Genomic DNA, 23,976 nt, shown 5'->3' on the forward strand with positions numbered 1-23,976 from the left:
GGACGGGGCCAGGAAGGAGCGCCCCTGGGACAGGGAGAGGGGCCGAAGCCACCACTGAAGAGAGCTCCTGGTCTGCGGCGACAAAGCCACTAACCTGTGTAAGGAGGAAGGGCGCTTGTCCCAACAGCGGAGAATGTCCAGCTGCAGGGGGCGCAGATGGAACTGGGCAAAGGGAACAGCCTCCATGGACGCCACCATTTGACCCAGCACCTGCATCAGACGCCTCAGGGTATAACGGCGGGGCCTCAGCAGAGAGCGCAGCACTAGCTGGAGGGACTGCTGTTTGACTAAGGGCAACTTCACAAGTGTCGGCAAAGTCTCGAACTGCATCCCTAGGTACGTGAGACTCTGGGTCGGAGTCAGAGTGGATTTCGGCAGATTGACCAGCCACCCAAATTGGGCTAGAGTGGCGAGAGTGAGTGAGACACTCCGCTGACAGTCTGCGCTGGATGAAGCCTTGACTAGAAGGTCATCCAGGTAAGGAATCACTGCCAACCCCTGGAGGTGCAGAACCGCAATCACTGCTGCCATGACCTTGGTGAATACCCGAGGAGCCGTGGCCAACCCGAAGGGGAGAGCCACGAATTGGAAATGATCTTCTCCTATTGCAAAACGTAGCCAACGCTGGTGTGAAACTGCAATTGGCACATGCAGATAGGCATCTCTGATGTCGATGGATGCCAGGAAATCCCCTTGGGTCATAGAGGCAATGACTGATCGCAGCGACTCCATGCGAAAGTGCCGCACCTGAACATGCTTGTTGAGAAGCTTGAGATCCAAGATGGGCCGGAAGGTACCGTCCTTTTTGGGAAATAGGAAGAGATTTGAGTAGAAACCTCTGAACCGTTCCCGGGCGGGAACCGGTACAATTACTCCGTTGGCCTGCAAGGATGCCACGGCCTGTGAGAAGGCGGCGGCCTTGGAGCAGGGGGGAGTTGAGAGAAAAAATCTGTTTGGCGGGCTGGAAGAGAATTCTATCCTGTAGCCGTGGGAGATGATATCTCTCACCCACTGATCGGAGACGTGTTGAAACCAAGCGTCGCCAAAGTGGGAGAGCCTGCCACCGACTAAGGACGTTGCTGGAGCGGGCAGATAGTCACGAGGAGGCTGCCTTAGTGGCAGCACCTCCTGCGGTCTTCTGCGGACGAACTTTTGGGCGTCAGTTGGATTTCTGGTCCTTGGCAGAGTTAGCGGACGAGGCCGAGGGCTTAGAGGACGACCAGTTGGAGGAACGAAAGGAGCAAAACCTCGACTGATTCCTACCCTGGGCAGGTTTCCTGGTTTTGGTTTGTGGCATGGAAGTACTCTTCCCGCCAGTAGCTTCCTTAATAATTTCATCCAGCTGTTCTCCGAACAGCCGGGACCCAGCAAAAGGGAGCCCAGCAAGGTACTTCTTTGAAGAAGCATTTGCCTTCCACTCTCGAAGCCACAAAATCCTGCGGATAGCGAGGGAATTAGCCGAAGCCACCGCAGTGCGGTGAGAAGCCTCCAGCATGGCAGACATGGCATAGGATGAAAAAGCTGAAGCTTGGGAAGTTAAAGCAACCATTTCGGGCATAGATTCCCTGCTGAGGGAATGCATCTCCTCTAGAGAAGCAGAGATGGCTTTGAGAGCCCACACTGCTGCAAAAGTCGGGGAAAACGAGGCCCCCGCCGTTTCATACACGGATTTGGCCAGAAGGTCAATCTGGCGGTCAGTGGAATCCTTAAGGGAGGTGCCATCAGCCACCGACACAACGGTCCGGGCTGAGAGCCTAGACACCGGAGGATCTACCTTTGGGGAATGAGCACACTCCTTGACCACCTCAGGTGGAAAGGGAAAACTGTCATCAGAACCACGCTTTGGGAAGCGTTTGTCAGGACAGGCCCTGGGCTTGGTCACAGCGGCCTGAAAACTGGAGTGGTTAAAGAACACACTCTTTACTCTCTTAGGCGAGGTAAACTGGTGTTTTTCTGCCAGAGAGGGTTGCTCCTCTGATACTGGCGGATTGAGATCCAGTACAGAATTAATGGAAGCAACCAAGTCACTAAGATCTGAGTCACTTTCGGACAGATCAATGGGGTACAAGGAGTTAGCCTCCGAGCCCCCTGTAAAGGCATCCTCCTCATCCTGCGAGTCCGCTCTTGAATCAGAGCCGCGGGAGGAGGAGGGAGAGGGAACCGTGCGTCTCTTCTTAGGAGGACGGGGTCTGGGCCCTGATGATGAATCCTCTGTGAGCTCCGGTCCTGAGGGACCCCTAGCAGCAGAGGCACCCTGTGAAGGGGGATGATGCATATTCATCAAAGTCCTTGACAGAAGTCCCATGGACTCAGCAAAAGACTGGGAGATAGACCTAGAAAAGGATTCTACCCAAGCCGGGGGTTCAGCCACAGGAGCAGGAGCAGCCTGAGAGACCACTGGGGGTGAGACTCCAGGCTGTGGCACCGCCAAGTTAGAGCAGGCATCACAATGTGGATAGGTGCTCGGTTCAGGCAGCAGGAGCTTACATGCAGCGCATACAGCATAAAGCTTTGGAGCCTTGCTCCTCGTGTGAGACATGCTGCTGGAGTGGGGGCTCTGCCAGAGAATGAACCCCAGAGAATATATACAGAGGTCCACAACCAGAGACCGGTTGTGGCTTACCAGACCGCTGGAGCGGTGTTGTGTGCCCTCCAGATCCCGAAGCCCGGACCCCCAAACACAGCACCTCAGCAGGGATGCAGAGCGCAGACCAGCGCTGAGTGAACTCTGAGAAAATGGCCGCCGGAGCGAAGAGAGGGGGCGGGACTTGCTTGAAGAGCGGGATCTGGAGGGCCATAGAGACCTACAGGGGAGGAGACACGCACAGCAGTGGGGAGTGTCCCTCCCCTGTGCAGAACGGCCGCCAGGAGGAGCCGAGCCTGTCCCTCTGCATGAGTGACATGCGAGGGCAGTGAACAGAAACTAGGCCTCCGGCGAAGCCGGGGCCTAAATTTGAGCGGCAAGGCCGACGCGCAGGCACCATCGGCGCGGTTCTTGGGCGACAGCTAGAGAACCTGCCGGAAATGTCAATAAATACAGTAAGCACACTCTCCCCAAACAATAAAGCACAGGGACCCCCAATATATAAACGTCTCAGGTACTTAGCTGCTGAGACGCAGGGCCAGGTCCCTGGGGATGAGCGCTCTGGTCCAGCAGGGTCCTGAAGGGCTGCGGATGGAGACCGGTCTCCTGCCAGGCATGGAGACCGTGCTGGCTCCCACTTCAAGCCAGAGCCCAGGAGGGATGGTGAAGGAGCATGGCATGTAAGGCTCCAGCCTAGGAAATCAACCTTACAACACCGCCAACACAGTGGGGCGAGAAGGGACATGCCGGGGGTCCAGACGTGGACCCGCACTTCTTCAATCTCATTCCATAGGAAAAAATCATATGAGAATGCATGTGTGGATGTATGCCTCCTGAACACAAAGCGATAAACTGGCTGGGTCTGCTCACCAGGGGGTGTATAAGCTCAGAGGGAGGAGCTACACTTTTAAGTGTAGTACTTTGTGTGTCTTCCGGAGGCAGAAGCTAAACACCCATGGTCTGGGTCTCCCAAAGGAACAATAAAGAAAAGATCTTTACAGATGCAAAGCCAAATTATGTTTAATGTTTTCATTTCTTCATTTTTTTCTTTTTGAGAAAAGGTGGGAGGTTATTTAAAGTTTATTATATATATTTTTTTTTACTTATGTTTCAGGGCTACTGCAACATCTGCACACTGACTGGGCTCCTATGTGTCAGTGTAATGACTCCTATAGATGTCCATGTTGCATGGACATCTATAGGAGGCTTTACTGCTGAGGTGCTACTGTCTGCAAAGCACAAGAGAAGAGCCAAATATTACTAGTTACTGCGCCCTGTACACTGAAATTGAATAGGCCGGGCACTGTAATCAATGGAAAAGCTTTGCACATGCAAAGTAAAGTCTCATTCAGAAGGCCCCTACATCGCAAACATTTGAATGAGGAGAGCTCAGTCAGCATGCACAGCACAGCAGCGTGATGATTTACTACTGTACACTACACTACAGCGGTGACAGGAGGTCCGGAAACTGAAACAGCGTTGGTGAGCACCAGTCGGGCAGTCTGGCATTATTCTATTAATACAAAGCTACCAACCTGTTCTTCCTTCTGGACAAAGTTAATCTTGCAGCACTGGCTCACCACTCGTAGCAGGCTGCAGAGGCAATGTCTTCCAGCAGTGAAAACAAGTCAGTAGCTTGGCATTAGTAGTACAATAGACTGCCTGACGTGTTCTCATGGCCACTGTCTCCTGTCATCGTTGAACAACGCAAGTACTGGTGTGCAGTCACAAAGAAAAATTGTAGCTCAGCACATAGTGCTAAATTACAATGAAATGGCACCAGGTTTCACCTACAGCAATAAACTGGGCAGACCAGGAGGCCAGCAAAGTTTATAGCTGAGGCACTCACAAGCATAGAAGAGAAGGTACTATGCCAATTGCAGTCTTTTATAGCCTGTAGTTGCCGTATTTGCATTGTGTAAGTGTCTATTGGGCTCACATACCATAGATACCAGCAGTAGCAATATATGCTGTAAATCTTCACTAATCTTACGTGTCTGTTTTCTCTCTGTCGCCATGCTGCCAACTCTCTTGAGGCCAATTCCTCTGGAGTCATCTTGATCAGATGTTCAGGGGTGATGTCTCCTTTTAGTACTCTCTTGTACAGTACCTGGCAAAGCAAAATGAAATGCACATTTCACTGTACATAACTTTCAATAGATAACAAAAGCCTCAATTGCTTAAATTATATAGCAACTTACATTATTTTTAGGGTCTTTCAAATTGAACATTAAACTTCGGTATTTATTTTTGTACTTCGCGTCTGTATCTCGATAAAAAGAAAACAGCTCCTTTTCAATCTTGATTGATACTTTTGTAGCTCTTTCCTCAGGAATCTTAGAACTCGACTCTGACAGCCTTAAAAACAAAGAAAAAAATATTTTTTAGAATGACCTTTTGTTCCCTGAACCTCAAACTTCTATGCAGATTGTGTTTCATCATTTTTATACTATGATCACAATAGTTCCTGTAATTTGTTATTGTTCGGTGCAAATGGCAGCACAAAAGTCACATCTTATACTGTAAAATTAATAACAAGTTGCCTTCTTAAAGGGAATCTGTTAGGATTGATCTTCCCAAGCCATCTATATAGGCAAGTAGGTCATAGGAAGTTTCATAAAATGGTACTTTGATATCTGCGATCCGATGTCTTCTTCCAGAGATATCCACGTTTTTCTTAATATGTGGAGTGTCTTGAAAAAGTATTCATATCCAGTGAACTTTTACACATTTTTTCACATTACACCCTCAAACTTAAAAAAGGAACACGTCACTAGATTTTTCCTGTGTGAACGAAGACTTGTATGGCGTCCCTGAGGCTGCAATCGCCGCAGAGATACTGCACCTCAGCCAGATGTGTGGTGCCTCATCCTGGGTAAGAAAGAGGCCATCACGTTCACGTACCAAAAACCTGCAGACACCCAATTATTAGCTCACACATTAGATCAGGGCCAGGGCAGGTCCCATTAATGCTTAGCGACCAGTAGTCTGGTTATGGCACTTAAGCCCCGTGCACTGTTTTTAGAACCATCCAGGGGGTGGAGCTTAGTGGGTGAGGAGTCTGAGGTAAAATGGGTGGAGTAAGCTTGAGAATTGGCGGTTAGGAGAGTCAGTGAGTAGCGGGGAGGAGACTGACAAGGGATGAGGACCCCAGGGGGTCTGCTCAATTCTGAGGAGATGGAAGAAAGGATCCCAGTGACTTAGGGGAAGTGTGTCAGATACCCTTATAGTCACGTTTCACAGACAGTAGCTCAAAGTGAAGGGATTGGTCGCAAACGGAGTCCCAGTCCCTAGGCTAGGACGATACTTCAGGACTTCCTAGTAACACTGGAAGCCAGGGTGGCTGTACGCTGTTTTGGGCCACAAGCAGCATATGAATCCACTGGAAAGGGGCCACAGAGGACCAAGGAGCCAGGCAGGCAGAAATCCCTTTGAAGGGGGCCAGGAAGGCAAAAGTCCCATTGCTGGTCCGCAGCCCCTGGTTCAGGGCACTGTGTGTGCAGGCGCAGGACAGAAGGGAGAAAGTCAGCACAGAGAAACAGCCAGGAAAGACAAACAAAATGGAGAACCGGTACTGGCCTCGGATTTATTCGGGATTGGTGGTTGCCCATCACTGAGGATCCCAGCATACTGTGGTGGACTAATCTGGCTGTTAACTGAGAATCGGTACAGTGAGTAAAAGACTGTTATTGTAAAGCCACGGTGTTGTCTCCATTCCTCCTCCGTCACAGCCTGCCCTCATAGACCTTTCATTTAATCATCGGTTATCTCGGGGCCTCACTCCACCTGTGGGGATTAACATACCTCAGCAGTGACCTCATCACCTGCCTTGGGAAAACCACAGTGCAGTGGCGGCTCATATAGCCGCAAAAACCACAGCTTGCGTCGCAAAGTTTAAAAAACTCTAAAAATACAACTCCCATCATCATGCCCTTTATTTTATTAAAAAACACAGCCAGGGTCACGGAGCTGGATCCCCGCCACCGCTGACGTCCTCAGACTAGTCTGACCCGGTTCCGAGTACCCCAGACCCTGGGCAGGGCGTGGCACTACCATCTTCAGTAGCGCCTGTGGTGCATTCCATAAAAGGATTATATTATCCCCTAACTACCCCTGTAAACCCCCAAAAACCCTTTTTATATTCTCACATGCTGTATGTAAATCTGGACGGTCCGGTCAGATGAGCGTCCTTGCTGCAGCGTCTATCCCTTCTCTCTCACCGCTAAATGCCATTCTTTTCCTCCGATTGACATGGATGACGTCTCCTGTGTCATCCACATGGCCAGGAAAAATCTTGCGCCTGAGCACACTTGCCACCGCCTCCTGCATGGGCATGTTTCTCTGTCCTACTGCAGTAAGACCCTAAAACATAAGTGCATATGTGCAAGTTGGAAATGTGTCTCCATAGGTGTGAGATTTCATCAACCAGAAGAAAGGGACGGCAATCAGCAGTGGACAGAAGGGATAGACACTGCAGCAAGGACACCCGTTGGATTAAACCATCCAGATTTACATACAGCGGGAGAGAATATAAAAAGGTTTTTGGGGGATATAAAGGGGAGTTAGGGCATAATATACACTTTTATGGAATGAAGCACAGGCACTGCTGAAAGTGGTAGTCTTAGTTCACAAATGAAAAATCTGGTTACAGGTTCCCTTTAAAGAGGACTAACTACCAGAATTTTGCGATATGAACAAAAGGCAGTGCCATACTAGCACTAGGATGCTGAATCCAAGCATACCTGTTGTTGAAAGATCGGATGCTTAGTTTCAGAAATATCATTAATCGAAGTTGCAGAAATGCACTGCACTTTGATTGACGGGTGCCAAGGGGCGGCCTTTGTGTGTCAGGTCCTCGCTGTAAAGTCCTCCTCCAACGTCCTCTATGATGTGTCCTTTTCTTTATTTTAATATTGCGTCGCTATTGCTGTTGTTGACGGCATGCACGCATTGACACAGTAATTTTGTCTTCATTAAAATGGAAACATAGTCTGCGCATGCGTGCACCACGATCTCTGTCACTATTTTATTGAAAACACTGCAAATGTGCCAATGCCTCTCATAGTATTCACCGCAGTGTCTTCAATAAAATGGCGCTTGAGATTGCAGTTCGCGCATGCGCGTCCTCCGACACCATTTTAATGAAGACAGAATCAGGGGTACTTTGCACACTACGACATCGCACGATGTCGGTGGGGTCAATCGAAAGTGACGCACATCCGGCGTCGCTGTCGACATCGGAGTGTGTACATCGTTTTTGATACGATTAACGAGCGCAAAAGCGTCGAAATCGTATCATCGGTGTAGCGTCGGTCATTTCCATAATTTCGGAAGGACCGATGTTACGATATTGTTCCTCATTCCTGCGGCAGCACACATCGCTGTGTGCGAAGCCGCAGGAGCGAGGAACATCACCTTACCTGCGACCCGGCTGCAATGAGGAAGGAAGGAGGTGGGCGGGATGTTTACGTCCCGCTCATCTCCGCCCCTCTGCTTCTATTGGCTGCCTGCCGTGTGATGTCGCTTTGACACCACACGACCCGCCCCCTTAGGAAGGAGGCGGTTCGCCGGCCAGAGCGACGTCGCAGGGCAGGTAAGTGCATGTGAAGCTGCCGTAGCGATAATGTTCGCTACGGCAGCTATCACAAGATATCGCAGCTGCGACGGGGGCGGGTACTATCACGCTCGGCATCGCTACAATTGGCCTGTGATGTCGTAGTGTGCAAATTACCCCTTACTGTGTATTCAAATAAAAAAAAGGGAGCACATGATAGAGGACACTGGAGGACTTTACAATGAGAACCCGACAAAGGCTCACCCCGTTGCACCTGTCAAAGTGCAGTGCGTTTTTGCAACTTTGATTAAATATATTTCTACATCCAAGCATCGGATCTTTCTACAACAAGTATGCCTGGATTTTTCATCTTAGTGCAAGTATGGCACTGCCTCTCATTCCTAGTGCAAAATCCTGGTGGTTGGTTCCCTTTAACTGTATTTTATTGGGATTTTATGTGAAATACCAACAAAAAAGAGAATTTTGTTTACTTACCGTAAATTCTTTTTCTTATAGTTCCGTAATGGGAGACCCAGACCATGGGTGTATAGCTTCTGCCTCCGGAGGACACACAAAGTACTACACTAAAAAGTGTAGCTCCTCCATCCGAGCATATACACCCCCTGGATAACCAAATATAGCCAGTTTAGTGCAAAAGCTGAAGGAGAATAGCCACCCACTAGTAGAGATAGAGCAAAAACCGGAACAACCGGAGCCCCTGTCTACAACAACAGCCGGTGATAACACGCGGAACAAGAAACTGCCAACAGGCAACAGGGAGGGTGCTGGGTCTCCCATTACGGAACTATAAGAAAAAGAATTTACGGTAAGTAAACAAAATTCTCTTTTTCTTCATCGTTCCTATGGGAGACCCAGACCATGGGACGTCTCAAAGCAGTCCATGGGTGGGAAATAAACAGAAAACTGAGAAGTAGGCGAAACCTAACTTCACAAATGGGCGACAGCCGCCTGAAGGATGCGTCTGCCCAAGCTCGCATCTGCCGAAGCATGAGCATGCACTTGGTAGTGCTTCGAAAAGGTGTGCAGACTAGACCAAGTGGCAGCCTGACAGACCTGCTGAGCCGTAGCCTGGTGCCTGAAAGCCCAAGAGGCACCGACAGCTCTGGTCGAGTGTGCCTTGATCCCCGGCGGGGGAGGAACTTGAGTACACTGGTAGGCATCAGAAATGGCCGACCTAATCCAACGAGCCAGGGTCGGTTTAGAAGCCGAGAGGCCCTTACGCCGACCTGTGGTCAGCACAAAAAGAGAGGTGCACCGCCTAAGAACAGCGGTGCGTGACACATAAATCCGGAGCGCCCGCACCAGATCTAAAGTATGCAATGCTTTCTCAAAGCGATGAACAGGAGCCGGACAAAAGGAAGGCAATGAAATGTCCTGGTTAAGGTGGAAAGGAGATACCACCTTAGGGAGAAAGTCCGGAGTCGGACGGAGAACCACCTTGACTTGATGAAAAACCAAAAAAGGCGACTCCGAAGAGAGCGCTGCTAAATCAGAGACTCTCCTGAGGGAAGTTATGGCCACTAGAAAGACGACTTTCTGTGAAAGACGAAACAAAGAAACCTCCCTAAGAGGCTCAAAGGGGGGTTTCTGTAAGGCCGTGAGGACCAGATTAAGGTCCCAGGGATCCAAAGGCCGCCGGTAAGGCGGAATGATGTGAGATGCGCCCTGCATAAAGGTGCGCACCTGAGCCAGCCGGGTGATACGCCGCTGGAACAACACTGACAGAGCAGAGACCTGTCCCTTGAGGGAATTGAGGGATAGTCCTAGCTGCAGACCGGACTGTAGAAAGGACAGGATGGTCGGCAAGGAAAAAGGCCATGGGGCATGGCCGGAAGAACGACACCAGGACAGGAAAATTCTCCAAGTCCTGTGATAAATTTTGGCCGAGGAAGACTTCCGAGCCCGAGTCATAGTGGAGATGACTTCAGGAGGAATGCCAGAAGTCGTCAAGATCCAGGACTCAAGAGCCACGCCGTCAATCTGAGAGCCGCAGAATTCTGGCGGAAAAACGGACCTTGTGAGAGAAGGTCTGGGCGGTCCGGGAGATGCCACAGCACCTCTACGGACAGATGGAGCAGGTCTGGGTACCAAGCTCGCCTGGGCCAGTCTGGAGCAATGAGGATGACCCGACGGCCCTCCATTCTGATCTTGCGCAAGACTCTGGGCAAGAGAGCTAGGGGGGGAAACACGTAAGACAGACGAAACTGGGACCAATCTTGAACCAGCGCGTCCGCTGCAAAGGCTTGAGGATCGTGGGAGCGAGCCACGTAAACCGGGACCTTGTTGTTGTGCCAGGATGCCATTAGATCCACTTCCGGAGTGCCCCATTTGCGGCAGATTGACCGAAACACTGCCGGATGCAGAGCCCACTCGCCGCTGTCCACGGCCTGACGGCTGAGATAATCTGCCTCCCAGTTTTCTACGCCTGGGATGTGGACTGCGGATATGGTGGACTTGGAGTCCTCCGTCCACTGAAGGATGCGTTGAACCTCCAACATTGCCAGGCGGCTGCGAGTCCCGCCCTGGTGATTGATGTAGGCAACCGCTGTCGCGTTGTCTGACTGGACTCGAATGTGTTTGCCCGCCAACAGGTGGTGAAAGGCTACGAGAACTAGGAGCACAGCTCTGATTTCCAGCACATTGATCGAGAGGGCTGATTCGGACGGAGTTCCAAGTGCCCTGCGCTCGGTGGTGGAGGTATACTGCTCCCCAGACGGATAGACTGGCATCCGTGGTGAGAATCACCCAGGACGGGGCCAGGAAGGAGCGTCCCTGAGACAGAGAGAGGGGCCGAAGCCACCACTGAAGAGAGCCCCTGGTCTGTGGCGACAGAGCCACCAACCTGTGCAAGGAAGAAGTCCGCTTGTCCCAACAGCGGAGAATGTCCAGCTGCAGAGGACGCAGATGGAACTGGGCAAAGGGAACCGTTTCCATTGACGCCACCATCTGACCCAGCACCTGCATTAGGTGCCTGATGGAATGACGGCAGGGCCTCAGCAGAGAGCGCACCGCCAGATGGAGGGACTGCTGTTTGACTAAGGGCAGCTTGACAAGTGCCGGCAGAGTCTCGAACTGCATCCCTAGGTACGTGAGTTTCTGGGTCGGAGTCAGAGTGGACTTGGGCAGATTGACAAGCCACCCGAATTGAACAAGAGTGGCGAGAGTGAGCGAGACACTCCGCTGACAGTCTGCACTGGATGAAGCCTTGACTAGAAGGTCGTCCAGGTAAGGAATCACTGCCAACCCCTGGAGGTGCAGAACCGCAACCACTGCTGCCATGACCGTGGTGAATACTCGAGGGGCCGTGGCTAACCCGAAGGGGAGAGCCACGAATTGGAAATGTTCCTCTCCGATTGCAAAACGTAGCAAACGCTGGTGTGAAACTGCAATTGGCACATGCAGATAGGCATCTCTGATGTCGATGGATGCCAGGAAATCTCCTTGGTTCATTGAGGCAATGACTGATCGTAGAGACTCCATGCGAAAATGCCGCACCTGAACATGCTTGTTGAGAAGCTTGAGATCCAGGATGGGCCGGAAGGAACCGTCCTTTTTGGGGACTAGGAAGAGATTTGAGTAGAAACCTCTGAACCGTTCCCGGGCGGGAACCGGTACAATTACTCCGTTGGCCTGCAAGGATGCCACAGCCTGAGAGAAGGCGGCGGCCTTGGAGCAGGGGGGAGTTGACAGAAAAAAATCTGTTTGGCGGGCTGGAAGAGAATTCTATCCTGTAGCCGTGGGAGATGATATCCCGCACCCACTGATCGGAGACGTGTTGAAACCAAGCGTCGCCAAAGTGGGAGAGCCTGCCACCGACCAAGGACGTTGCTGGCTCGGCCAGATAGTCAAGAGGAGGCTGCCTTGGTGGCAGCAGCTCCTGCGGACTTCTGTGGACGCGGCTTCTTGCGCCAGTTGGGCTTCTGGTCCTTGGTTTAGTTAGTGGGCGAGGTCGAGGGCTTAGAGGACGACCAGTTAGAGGAACGAAAGGAACGAAATCTCGACTGATTCCTTCCCTGGGCAGGTTTCCTGGTTTTAGTCTGTGGCAAGGAAGTACTCTTCCCGCCAGTAGCTTCCTTAATAATTTCATCCAGTTGTTCACCGAACAGCCTGGACCCAGCAAATGGGAGCCCAGCAAGGTACTTCTTTGAAGAAGCGTCTGCCTTCCACTCTCGAAGCCACAAGATCCTGCGGATAGCGAGGGAATTAGCCGAAGCCACCGCAGTGCGGTGAGAAGCCTCCAGCATGGCAGACATGGCGTAGGATGAAAAGGCTGAAGCCTGGGAAGTTAAGGCAACCATTTCAGGCATAGAGTCCCTAGTGAGGGAATGCATCTCCTCTAGAGAAGCAGAGATGACTTTGAGAGCCCACACTGCTGCAAAGGATGGGGAGAACGAGGCCCCTGCCGCCTCATATACAGACTTGGCCAGAAGGTCAACCTGGCGGTCAGTGGGATCCTTAAGTGAGGTGCCATCAGCCACTGATACCACTGTCCGGGCTGAGAGTCTAGACACCGGAGGGTCTACCTTTGGTGAGTGAGCCCACTCCTTGACCACCTCTGGTGGAAAAGGAAAACGGTCATCAGAACCACGCTTTGGGAAGCGTTTGTCAGGACAGGCTCTGGGCTTGGTCACAGTGGCCTGAAAACTGGAGTGGTTAAAGAACACACTCCTTGTTCTCTTAGGCACGGTAAACTGGTGCTTTTCTGCCAGAGAGGGTTGCTCCTCTGATACTGGCGGATTGAGGTCCAGTACAGAATTAATGGTCGCAATCAAATCACTAACATCTGCGTCACCCTCGGTCAGATCAATGGGGCACATGGAGGTAGCTTCCGAGCCCCTAGTAAAGACATCCTCCTCGTCCTGCGAGTCAGCTCGTGAATCAGAGCCGCGGGACGAGGAAGGAGAGGGGACCCTGCGTCTCCTTTTAGGAGGACGGGGTCTGGGAGCAGATGAAGAATCCTCTGTGAGCTCTGCAGAGCGAGCCGTAGCAGCAGAGGCGCCCTGAGAAGGGGGCTGATGCATGCTCAGCAGAGTCCGGGACAACTCTCCCATGGAGTCGGCAAAGGACTGGGAGATAGACTTAGAGAACAATTCTACCCAAGCCGGGGGTTCAGCCACCGGGGCCGGAGCAGCCGGAGGGACCACTGGGGAGACTCCAGGCTGAGGCACCACCATGTTAGAGCAGGCATCACAATGTGGATATGTGCTCGGTTCAGGCAGTACGAGCTTACATGCAGTGCATATTGAGTACAGCCTTGCAGCCTTGCTCCTAGTGTGAGACATGCTGCTGAGGTGGGGGCTCTGAGCCAGAATGACCCCCAGAGAGTGTATAAGAAGGTCCACAACCGGAGGTTGTGGCTTACCAGACCGTTTGTGTGCCCTCCGGATCCCACAGCTCGGACCCCCAGACAGATTATGCAGAGATGCTGCAGCCAGCGCCGATCGGTGTGAGAACGCTGATAAAATGGCGCCAGAGCGAGGAGAGGGGGCGGAGCCTAGTCAAAGAGCGGGATCCGGAGGGCCAAGGAGATATACAGGGGAGGGAAACATGTCCTCAGAGAGGAGTGTCCTCCCCTGTGCCGAACGGCCGGTGGGCAGGGCCGCACTGTCCCTCTGCATGACTGACATGCAGGGGCAGTGAAAACGAAACTAGGCCTCAGGCGAAGCCGGGGCCTAAATTTTACAATGCGGCCGGCGCGCAGGCACCCTCGGCGCGGTTCTCAGGTGAAAACCAGAGAACCGGCCGGAAATGTCACAAAAGTTAAATAACACACTCTCCCCAACAATAAAGTGCAAGGGACCCCCTGACAATAACGTCTCAAATACTAAGCTTGTGAGACGCAGGGCCAGGTTCCTGAGGGATGAGTGCTCCGTCCGGCAGGATCCTGAAAGGGCTGCGGATGGAGACCGGTCTCCTGCAAGGCAGTGAGAACCGTGCTGGCTCCCACTTCAAGCCAGAGCCCGAGGGATGGTGAAGGAGCGCGGCATGTAAAGCTCCAGCCTTGGAATCAACCTTAACAACACCGCCGACACAGTGGGGTGAGAAGGGACATGCCGGGGGTCCAGGCTTGGACCTGCTTTTCTTCAAACTCTTTCCAAAAATCAAAAATCAGATGAGAATGCATGTGTGGATGTGTGCCTCCTGAACACAAAGCATTGAACTGGCTATATTTGGTTATCCAGGGGGTGTATATGCTCGGAGGGAGGAGCTACACTTTTTAGTGTAGTACTTTGTGTGTCCTCCGGAGGCAGAAGCTATACACCCATGATCTGGGTCTCCCATAGGAACGATGAAGAAAAGTAGCAAATATTTGTAAAGTGTAAAAAAAGATACCTGGCTTTCTAAATATTATAAATCTGAAAATTGGTCATGTGCATATGTATTCCGCATCCTGTAGTCTGATACCACTAAATCAAATCCTAGGTGATCAACTGCCTTCTGAAGTCATATATTTAGTAAATTGGGTCCATAAATTGAGTCCACCTGTGTGTATTCTATTATGTAATACAGACTTTTTTCATTTCTTAAAATTTATTTTTTTTTGTCACTTTTCAGGGACCATAACTTTTTTTTTTATTTTGTTAAAGATAAAGTTGCATGAGGGCTTGGTTTTTTTCTGAATGACTTTGTGTTCACTAGTGGCACCTTTTATGGGGCACATATAATGTTCTAATCTTATATTAACGCTTTATGGGAAGGGATATAAACAAACAGCAATAATGACTGTTTTTTTGCATCTTAAATTTTATGCTATTTACTGTAACTTACAAATAAAGTATAAACCTTATTCTGTGGGTCAGTATGATTATGCCAATACAAGGTATATACAGTTTTATTTTTTTGTATTACTTTTGTACAGTTAATAAAACTGAGAACAAAAAAGAAATAAAAAAAAATAACAAAACTTTCACAATTTTTTGTCAGTGGCACTGAATGTCTACTTATTTTTTTTCAGTACAATTACAGCAATACCAATTTATAGCAGGGTTTTTTTAGGAATGGCTATTATTACAAGAAAAAAAACACTTTTTTTTATAAACTAAAGGTCTTTTGCATCACCATATTTCAAAGCCTATAGTTTTTTTTTATTTTTTTGCCGACAGAGTCATAAAAGGGCTTGTACTTTGCAAAAGGAGATCCCACGTGCTCGCTGCCTGGAAGTAACTCTAGACTCTGATCTCTCTTTCAAGCCACACGTCCAAGTCCACTTCACCTCCTGCCGCCTCCAACTCAAAAACATTTTCCGGATCCGTACATTCCTTTCCCAAGAAGCTGCAAAATCCCTAGTACATGCCCTTATTATCTCCCGCCTGGATTATTGCAACTTCCTGCTCTGTGGCCTCCCCCTTCTAACAGTCTTGCACCCCTACAATCTATTCTAAACTATGCTGCCCGGCTAATCCACCTGTCCCCCCACTACTCCCCCACCTCACCTCTCTACCAGTCACACTGGCTTCCCATTGCCCAACGACTCCAGTTGAAAACACTGTCCATAACATACAAAGCCATCCACAATCTGTCTCCTCTATACATCTGTGACCTCGTCTCCCGGTACTTACCTGCACGTAACCTTCGAGCCTCACAAGATCTTCTTCTCTGCTCCCCCCTCTCATCTCCTCTTCCCACCATTGCATCCAAGATTTCTCCCGTGCCTCCCCCATACTCTGGAATGCTCTGCCACAACATATCAGACTCTCTCCTACCTTGACAAGCTTCAAAAGGAACCCTAAGACCCACCTCTTCCGACAAGCCTACAACCTGCCGTAACCCTCAGTCCGATATAGCACTGCACAACCACCTCTACCCTAACGTACTGTATCCTCACCTATCCCTTGTAGACTGTGATCCCTCGCGGGCAGGGACCTCTATCCTCCTGTACCAGTCTGTGCCTTGTATTGTTTATGATTATTGTACTTGTCCCTATTATGTATACCCCTTTCACATGTAAAGTGCTATGGAATAAATGGCGCTATAATAATACATAATAATTAGTATAATTTTTGGGCACATTTTTTTTATTGCTTTCTGTTACGCTTTTTGGGAGAAATAGTAATTCAGGAATTGTTTGGGTTTTTTAATTACAGCAGTACTACAGTTATATTGTTTTTCATGTTTTGCCGATTTTTCACCTTAAAATCAAATGTTTGCAAAGCCTTATTCTGGCAGCTATAGTATGTTTTTTTAGCTGACAGAGCTGTAAGGGGGCTGTTTTTTTGCGGGACAAGCTGACGTCGTCAGTGATAACATTCCTATTTCCATACAATTTTTTAGGCTCTGTGCGCACTGGGAAATGGAATTTTCTTGTGAAAATTCCGCATGCTCTCAAAGATTACCGCACCCGCGGTAAAAAAACGCGGGAAACCGCACCCGAAAACCGCATGCGGTTTGCCGCGGTTTTACCGCGGTATTATTCGCGGTATTGCCGCGGTTTTGCCGCGTGCGGGTTGGGATGTGCTTTATTGCATTCAATGCAATAAAGCACATTGAAGAAAAAAAAAAAAAAAAAAAAAGTCATTTAATTCTGAGATAGTAGATAGACAGCAGAATAGATAGAGGGATAGATAGATGATAGATAGATAGATAGAGGGATAGATAGATGATAGATAGAGGGATAGATAGAGGACAGATCGCTGCATTTCCCACGGTCGGCAGTGAGTTCACATTACCGGCCGTGGGAAATGACCGGTAATTACCTCTGCTGTCTGCTGCATTCAGCCTGTGTCTGTGACAGTTGCGGCTGGATGTCAGCAGTGCAGGACGCTGGAGTCGGACCTGTGGATTATGCCGGAGCTTTGTTTGGGGGGGGGGGGGGTTAATAAAATGGTGAACGAGGCTTGTTGGTTTTATTTAAAATAAAGGATTTTTCGGTGTCTGTGTTTTTTTCACTTTACTTACGGGTTGATCATGTCAGCTGTCACATAGACGCTGCCATGATCAAGCCAGGGGTTAATGGCGGTGGTCCCCCACCATCATTAACCCCTTGTATTACCTTGCCACCACTGCTACACGGTGGCAAGAAGAGCCGAGGACACTCCGGCAGTGCCGCATATTGCATGCGACAGTGCCGGGGCAGCTGCGGCTGATATTCTCGGCTGCCGGAGGGGGAGTGAGGCGGGGGACATTACCCCTGCCCCTCTCCCTCCCCAGCCTGAGAATACCGGGCCGCCGCTGTGTGCTTACCTCGGCTGGACGGTGAATATGCAGCGGAGCTCACGTTCTTTTTTTTCTATATTTCCGTTTTCTTTCTATGTGTGTTCTATGTGTCTGTGTCTATGTGATCTGTGTCTGTGATGTGTTCTATGTCTGTGTGTGTGTGTGTTTACTCTCTGCTTTGCTTCCTCTTCCTGTAATGACATCACTTCCCTGCAAACCGCAGACAAGAGATGCACATTACCGGAGGTAAACCGCGAAATACCGCAGGGAATAACGCAGGAAAACGCAGTGAACCGCACAGAATTTGCTGCCTGCGTTATTCCCTGCGGGATTTCATGATTAACATTGAGTCAATGGAGTGAAATCCCGCAGCGATGTGCGGAAAAGAAGTGACATGCACTTGTTTTTGCTGCGGGAATCCCGCAGCAAAATATGCAGCTGTCAAATTCCGCCCAGTGCGCACAGGATTTTTTTTCTCCATAGGATTTGCTGGTGATTCACTGCAGAGATGTTATGAACATTTTCTGCAGCGAAACATGCAGCAAATCCGCGAAAAATCCGCGGCAAAATCCGGTAAGTGCGCACATAGCCTTAAGGTCATAATTTAACCCCTTAACGACTTGCCAATTTTTCGCTGTTTTTTTTTTCACCATTCTTCTTCTGAGACACGCAACTTTTTCATTTTTCAGTCAATATGGTCATGTGAGGGCTCATTTTTTTGCGGAACGATCTGTACTTTTAAATTAAACCATAGGTTTTACCATATAGTGTACTGGAAAACGGCAAAAATATTCCAAATGCGGAAAAACTGCAAAACAAGTGCGATAGCACTATTGTTTTTGAGATATTTTATTGACTGTGATTACTATATGGTAAAACTGATGTGTGGGTATGATGCCCGAGCTCAGTGCGAGTTCATAGACCCCCAACATGTATAGCTTTACATTTATATAAGGGGTTAAAAAAAAAATCGGAAGTTTGTCCGAAAAAAGTGGCGCACGTTTTACACGATATTCCGTGACCCATAGCGTTCTCATTTTTCGGGATCTATGGCTCAGTGATGGCTTATTTTTTGCGTCTCGAGGTGACGTTTTTAACGGAACCATTTTTGCGCAGATGCTACATTTTGATCGCCTGTTATTGCATTTTGTGCAAAATTTGCAGCGACCAAAAAACATAATTTTGACGTTTGGAATCTTTTTGCCGCTACGTCGTTTACTGATCAGATTAATTGATTTTATATTTTGATAGATCGGGCGTTTCTGAATGCGGCGATTCCAATGTGTGTATATTTTTTATTTTTTTAACCCTTTTATTTTACTAGTCTTCCTAGGGGGCTATATGGATCAACAATCCAATCGCTCTGCCATATCTGCTGATCACAGCTATACAGCTGTAAACAGCAGATATGCTAATTTTCTGCTTCACTCAGCTCCGGGCCGAGTGAAACCAAAAGTAATTCATGTGAGTTACAGGAGTCATCACGACCCTGTGCTACCATGACAACCACCGGAAGTCACGTGATCACGTCACATGACTTCCGGTATCGGGCGGTAAGTAAATGTTTACCGCCGATGCCATTATAATGGTGCTGTCACATATTGACAGTGCCATTTAAGGGATTAAACGGCACGAGCAGATAACGATTCTGCTCGTGCTTGGCAGGCACACATCTCAGCTGTAAAAATCAGCTGAGATGTGCGCCGATCGCAGCATGCTGTCGGCGGCAGACCGCGGTCAGTAACACTATGACCGCTAGGACGTAATATTACTGCGTGCGGTCGTTAAGGGGTTAAGAGTCAATTTTTTTTTTTTACATCTCCTAATACTTCATGGTACCATGTTGGAGAGCACATAAGTGACTATCTCTAAGTTATTATTTTAAGGGGGAATAATGGGGGGGGGGCGGGGGAGGCGAATCATTCGGCCATTGGGTTCTTTCTTTTGTTCTTTTTATTGGAAATGTGTTATACATGCAAAGACACCAAATATGTATATTTCAAATGTACTTGTTTTGACATAAATTGAGAATATTTACTGTTTATAAATCTAATAGTGTCTTGATCAGAAGCTCTGCGCCACTTTTGCTCCTTGAGAAGCCACACACCCTCGTTATGACAGCTTGTATCTTTTAACTTCAAAATGTTCCTCCTCATATTAAGGGCACAAAGAAAACGTGGCCAAACATGAAGGAACTTGTGAACAGATCGGTCGCTGCATTCTCCATTGTAATACATTACACATGCACTAGCTTCCTGGAAGCAGTATGTTACAAGTAGGGATGCAGAGTGATGTGTCTGGTCACTACAATAGAAGCAAACACAGCTCCAAACCTTGCGCCAATCACACAATGTATCTGGCTTGGTGGACCAGATCCAGTACACAAAATGTTATGCACCCTCATTATCATACCTTTTTACCACTACAAGGCAGAGTTATCAAAATTGTCAAAACAGAAAACTGTTTGCCATAGCAACCAAAGCACAGCTTTCATTTTACAACTGCAGTTTAACAAAAGAGAGCCAAGCTCTGATTAGTTGCTATGGGCAACAAACAGTTTATCTTTTTGATCGTTTTTATAAATGAGGCCCAATGTCTTGCAGAAAGTGGCGAACACTGTCTTATTTGCTCAACAGATGTTTTGGTGTAGATGGAGAGTTCACAGAAAAGCTGGCTGAGGACCCTTACTTTCCTGGTTTTCTTTTTTCATGTCTACCTTTTCATTAACACCCACAATTATATCCTTGTTATTCTCCATAGATGCTGCTGTCACTATTAGGCCTAAGACACATGGCGAGAAAAACGGTGCAAGTGGAGTGCGATAAAACATCGTATTCCACTCGGACCAATATTAGGCTGTGTGTCAGCGCACATGAGCGATTATTTTCTCAGCCCTAATCGGACCAAGAAAACAATCGCAGCATGCTGCAACTGTAATGCGAGACTCTTTCTCTCGCACCCATTCAAGTCTATGGGGCGAGAGAAAGATCGCACTACACTCGCGGTACACCAGTGTACTGCGAGTGTAGTGCGAGAATGGCAATAGCCGACTACGGAGGAGAGAGGGAGATAAACCCCTCCCTCCCCAGTGCTGGCCCACCCGAACCCCGCAGCTGAGGTCCGCTCGCACAGTCGGACCTCAGTCGCAGGGATACTAGCATGCAACTCGGCACTGCTGTACTGCCAGCGTGAGCAGAGTGTCATCAGGATCGCACTAGTGCCCCGTGTGGCCCCAGCCTTAACTGCGGCATCTGAAAAATTAAGCTTATAAGAGAGGAGTCGGATTGGGCAGAGTGCCAATCACACAACATAACTATTGCAGTGCACCGTGAGTCAGTACCCAAACTTTTATACATCAGCATTAGCGTACCTTTTTACCAGTATATCTTTTAGAGAGTGGCGAACGCTTTGTCTTATTTGCTCAACAGATGGTTTTGGTGTAGATGGAGAGGTAACAGGAATGCCGGATGATGACCCTTTCTTTTCTGGTTTTCTTTTTTTCGGGTCTATCTTTTCATTAACACCTGTATTAAAAATAATTGAAATATGTTAAGTGTTACTAATATTGCATTACTTAACCAATATAATTATATTTCCAACTCTGTATATGTCTTCTAGCAATGATATTTGTACACAAAAAAAAGAAAAGAAAAACGTGCCGTATATAATTCTGGTAATATTGGTTAGTATGTAATGTCAGGTTCACATCATGATTCCCCTATGTGTTTGGTGTATATATAATTCCTAACTTAACAGACAGAAGACAAAAAAGTGTCCCTTTGGCTTCAAGGTAGGGAGGTGTCAACAGTGGCATGTAAAAGTCTGGGCACCCCTGGTCAAAATTACTGTTATTGTGAATAGTTAAACAACTTGAAGCTGAAATAATCTCTAAAAGGCATAAAGTTATAGATGATACATTTCCTTAGTATTTTAGGCAAAGAAAAATTACAAAAAGGAAAATGGGCAGATGCAAACATTTGTACACCCTTGGAAATTTGTGTGCTTAGATAACGTTGACCAAGGTTTCAGACCTTAATTCGCATGTTAAGGTTATGGCTTGTTCACTATCATCATTAGGAAAGGCCAGGTGATGCAAATTTCACAGCTTTATAAAATCCCAGTCTTCACTAACCTTGTACCAAAAATACTACAGCCATGGGTTCTTCTAAGCAGCTGCCTAGCACTCTGAAAATAAAAATGGTGGAGGCCCATAAAGCAGGAGAATGTTATAAGAAGATAGCAAAGTGATTTCAATTTGCCCTTTCCTTAGTTTAAAATGAAATTAAGAAATGGCAGTTAACAGGAACAGTGGATGTCAAGATAATGTCTAGAATACCAAGAAAAATTTCTGTGATAGCTGCTCGTAGGATTGCTAGAAAGGCAAATGAGAACCCGCGTTTGACTGCAAAAGACCTTCAGGAAGATTTAGCAGACCCTGGAGTTGTAGAACATTGTTCTACTGTTCAGAGACACCTGCACAAATATGGTCTTCATGGAAGAGTCATCAGAAGAAAACCTCTCCTGCGTCCTCACCATAATATTCAGCATCAGAAGTATGCAAAAGAACATCTAAACAAGCCTGATGCATTTTGGAAACAATTCTTGTAGACTGATGAGATTAAAATAGAACTCTCTGTCCACAATGATCAAAGGTACAGTATGTGTATGTGTGTGTGTGTGGGAGGGGGGGGGTAATGGCACAGAATTTCAGGTAAAGAATATATTGCCAAATATTAAACAGGCGGGTGGATCAATCATGCTATGGGGCTGTGCTGCATCCAATGGCAAGGGGAATATTTCTCAGGTAGAGGGAATAATGGATTCAATTAAATTTCAACAAATTCTTGATGCAAACATAACATCATGTGTAAAAAGGCTGAAGTTAAAAAGAGAATGGCTTCTACAAATGGTTAATGATCCTAAACACAGATCAAAATCCACAATAGACTACCTGAAAAGGCACAAGCTGAAGGTTTAACAATGGCCCTCACAGTCTGAACATCATTGAATATATGTGGCTAGACCTCAAAAGAGCAGTGCATGCAAGACGACCCAGGAATCTCATAGAACTGGAAGACTTTTCCAAGAAAGAATGGATGAAAATCCCTCAAACAAGAGTTGAAAGACTCTTGGCTGGCTTGAAAAAGGGTTTACAAGCTGTGATACTTGCCAAAGGGGGTTTTACTGGGTACTAACCATGCAGTGTGCCCAAATATTTGCATTGACCCATTTTCTTTTTTTTTTTATTTTAAAAATGTAAAAGATTAAAATTGTTTATTTTTTTTTGCCTAAAATACAAAGGAAATGTATCATATTTAACTTTTTAGAGATCATTTCATCTTCAACTTGCTTAACTGTTACCAATAACGAAGGGAATTTTGTTTACTTACCGTAAATTCCTTTTCTTCTAGCTCCAATTGGGAGACCCAGACAATTGGGTGTATAGGCTATGCCTCCGGAGGCCACACAAAGTACTACACTTAAAAGTGTAAGGCCCCTCCCCTTCTGGCTATACACCCCCCCGTGGGATCACGGGCTCCTCAGTTTTAGTGCAAAAGCAAGAAGGAGGAAAGCCAATAACTGTTTTAAATACAAATTCAACCCGAGAAACAACCTCGGAGAACTGAACTGTTCAACATGAACAACATGTGCACCCGAAAAAAACAAATTTCCTAAGAAAAACAGGGCGGGTGCTGGGTCTCCCAATTGGAGCTAGAAGAAAAGGAATTTACGGTAAGTAAACAAAATTCCCTTCTTCTTTGTCGCTCCTAATTGGGAGACCCAGACAATTGGGACGTCCAAAAGCAGTCCCTGGGTGGGTAAAAGAATACCTCGTGATAGGGCCGTCAAACAGCCCTTTCCTACAGGTGAGCCACCGCCGCCTGAAGGACTTGTCTACCTAGGCCGGCATCCGCCGAAGCGTAGGTATGCACCTGATAATGCTTGGTAAAAGTGTGCAGACTCGACCAGGTAGCCGCCTGGCACACCTGCTGAGCCGTAGCCTGGTGCCGTAATGCCCAGGACGCACCCACGGCTCTGGTAGAATGGGCTTTCAGTCCTGATGGAATCGGAAGCCCAGCAGAACGGTAGGTGTGAAGAATTGGTTCCTTGATCCAACGCGCAAGGGTGGATTTGGAAGCTTGCGACCCTTTACGCTGACCAGCGACAAGGACAAAGAGTGCATCCGAGCGGCGCAGAGGCGCCGTGCGGGAAATGTAGATCCTGAGTGCTCTCACCAGATCCAATAAATGCAAACCTTTTTCAAATTGGTGAACTGGATGCGGACACAAAGACGGTAAAGTGATATCTTGATTGAGATGAAAGGAAGATACCACCTTGGGAAGAAATTCTGGAATTGGACGCAGAACTACCTTGTCCTGGTGAAACACCAGGAATGGAGATCTGCATGATAACGCCACCAGCTCGGACACTCTCCGAAGAGACGTGACCGCCACTAGAAAGGCCACTTTCTGTGAAAGACGAGAAAGGGAAACCTCCTTCATAGGCTCGAAAGGCGGCTTTTGGAGAGCAATTAGAACCTTGTTCAGGTCCCAGGGCTCCAATGGCCGCTTGTAAGGGGGGACGATATGACAAACCCCTTGCAGGAACGTGCGTACCTGAGGAAGTCGCGCCAGGCGTTTCTGAAAAAATACGGATAGCGCGG

At 48.1% G+C, this 23,976-nt stretch overlaps 1 protein-coding gene across 1 annotated transcript in view; it reads right to left on the bottom strand.

Annotated features, from left to right (window-relative positions):
• The window catches only part of PHF3 (PHD finger protein 3), a 180,498-nt gene that overhangs the window by 77,812 nt on the left and 78,710 nt on the right, over positions 1 to 23,976 (bottom strand). Inside the window, exons 7-9 of the mRNA XM_075340255.1 lie at positions 20,683 to 20,836; positions 4,786 to 4,942; positions 4,578 to 4,694 (exon numbers count right to left, since the gene is read on the bottom strand). Of these exons, the coding sequence (XP_075196370.1) occupies positions 4,578 to 4,694; positions 4,786 to 4,942; positions 20,683 to 20,836 (428 nt within the window). The remainder of the gene's footprint in view (positions 1 to 4,577; positions 4,695 to 4,785; positions 4,943 to 20,682; positions 20,837 to 23,976) is intronic.

This window comes from Anomaloglossus baeobatrachus, chromosome 3 (genome assembly GCF_048569485.1).
Source record: "Anomaloglossus baeobatrachus isolate aAnoBae1 chromosome 3, aAnoBae1.hap1, whole genome shotgun sequence".
Taxonomy (NCBI): domain Eukaryota; kingdom Metazoa; phylum Chordata; class Amphibia; order Anura; family Aromobatidae; genus Anomaloglossus; species Anomaloglossus baeobatrachus.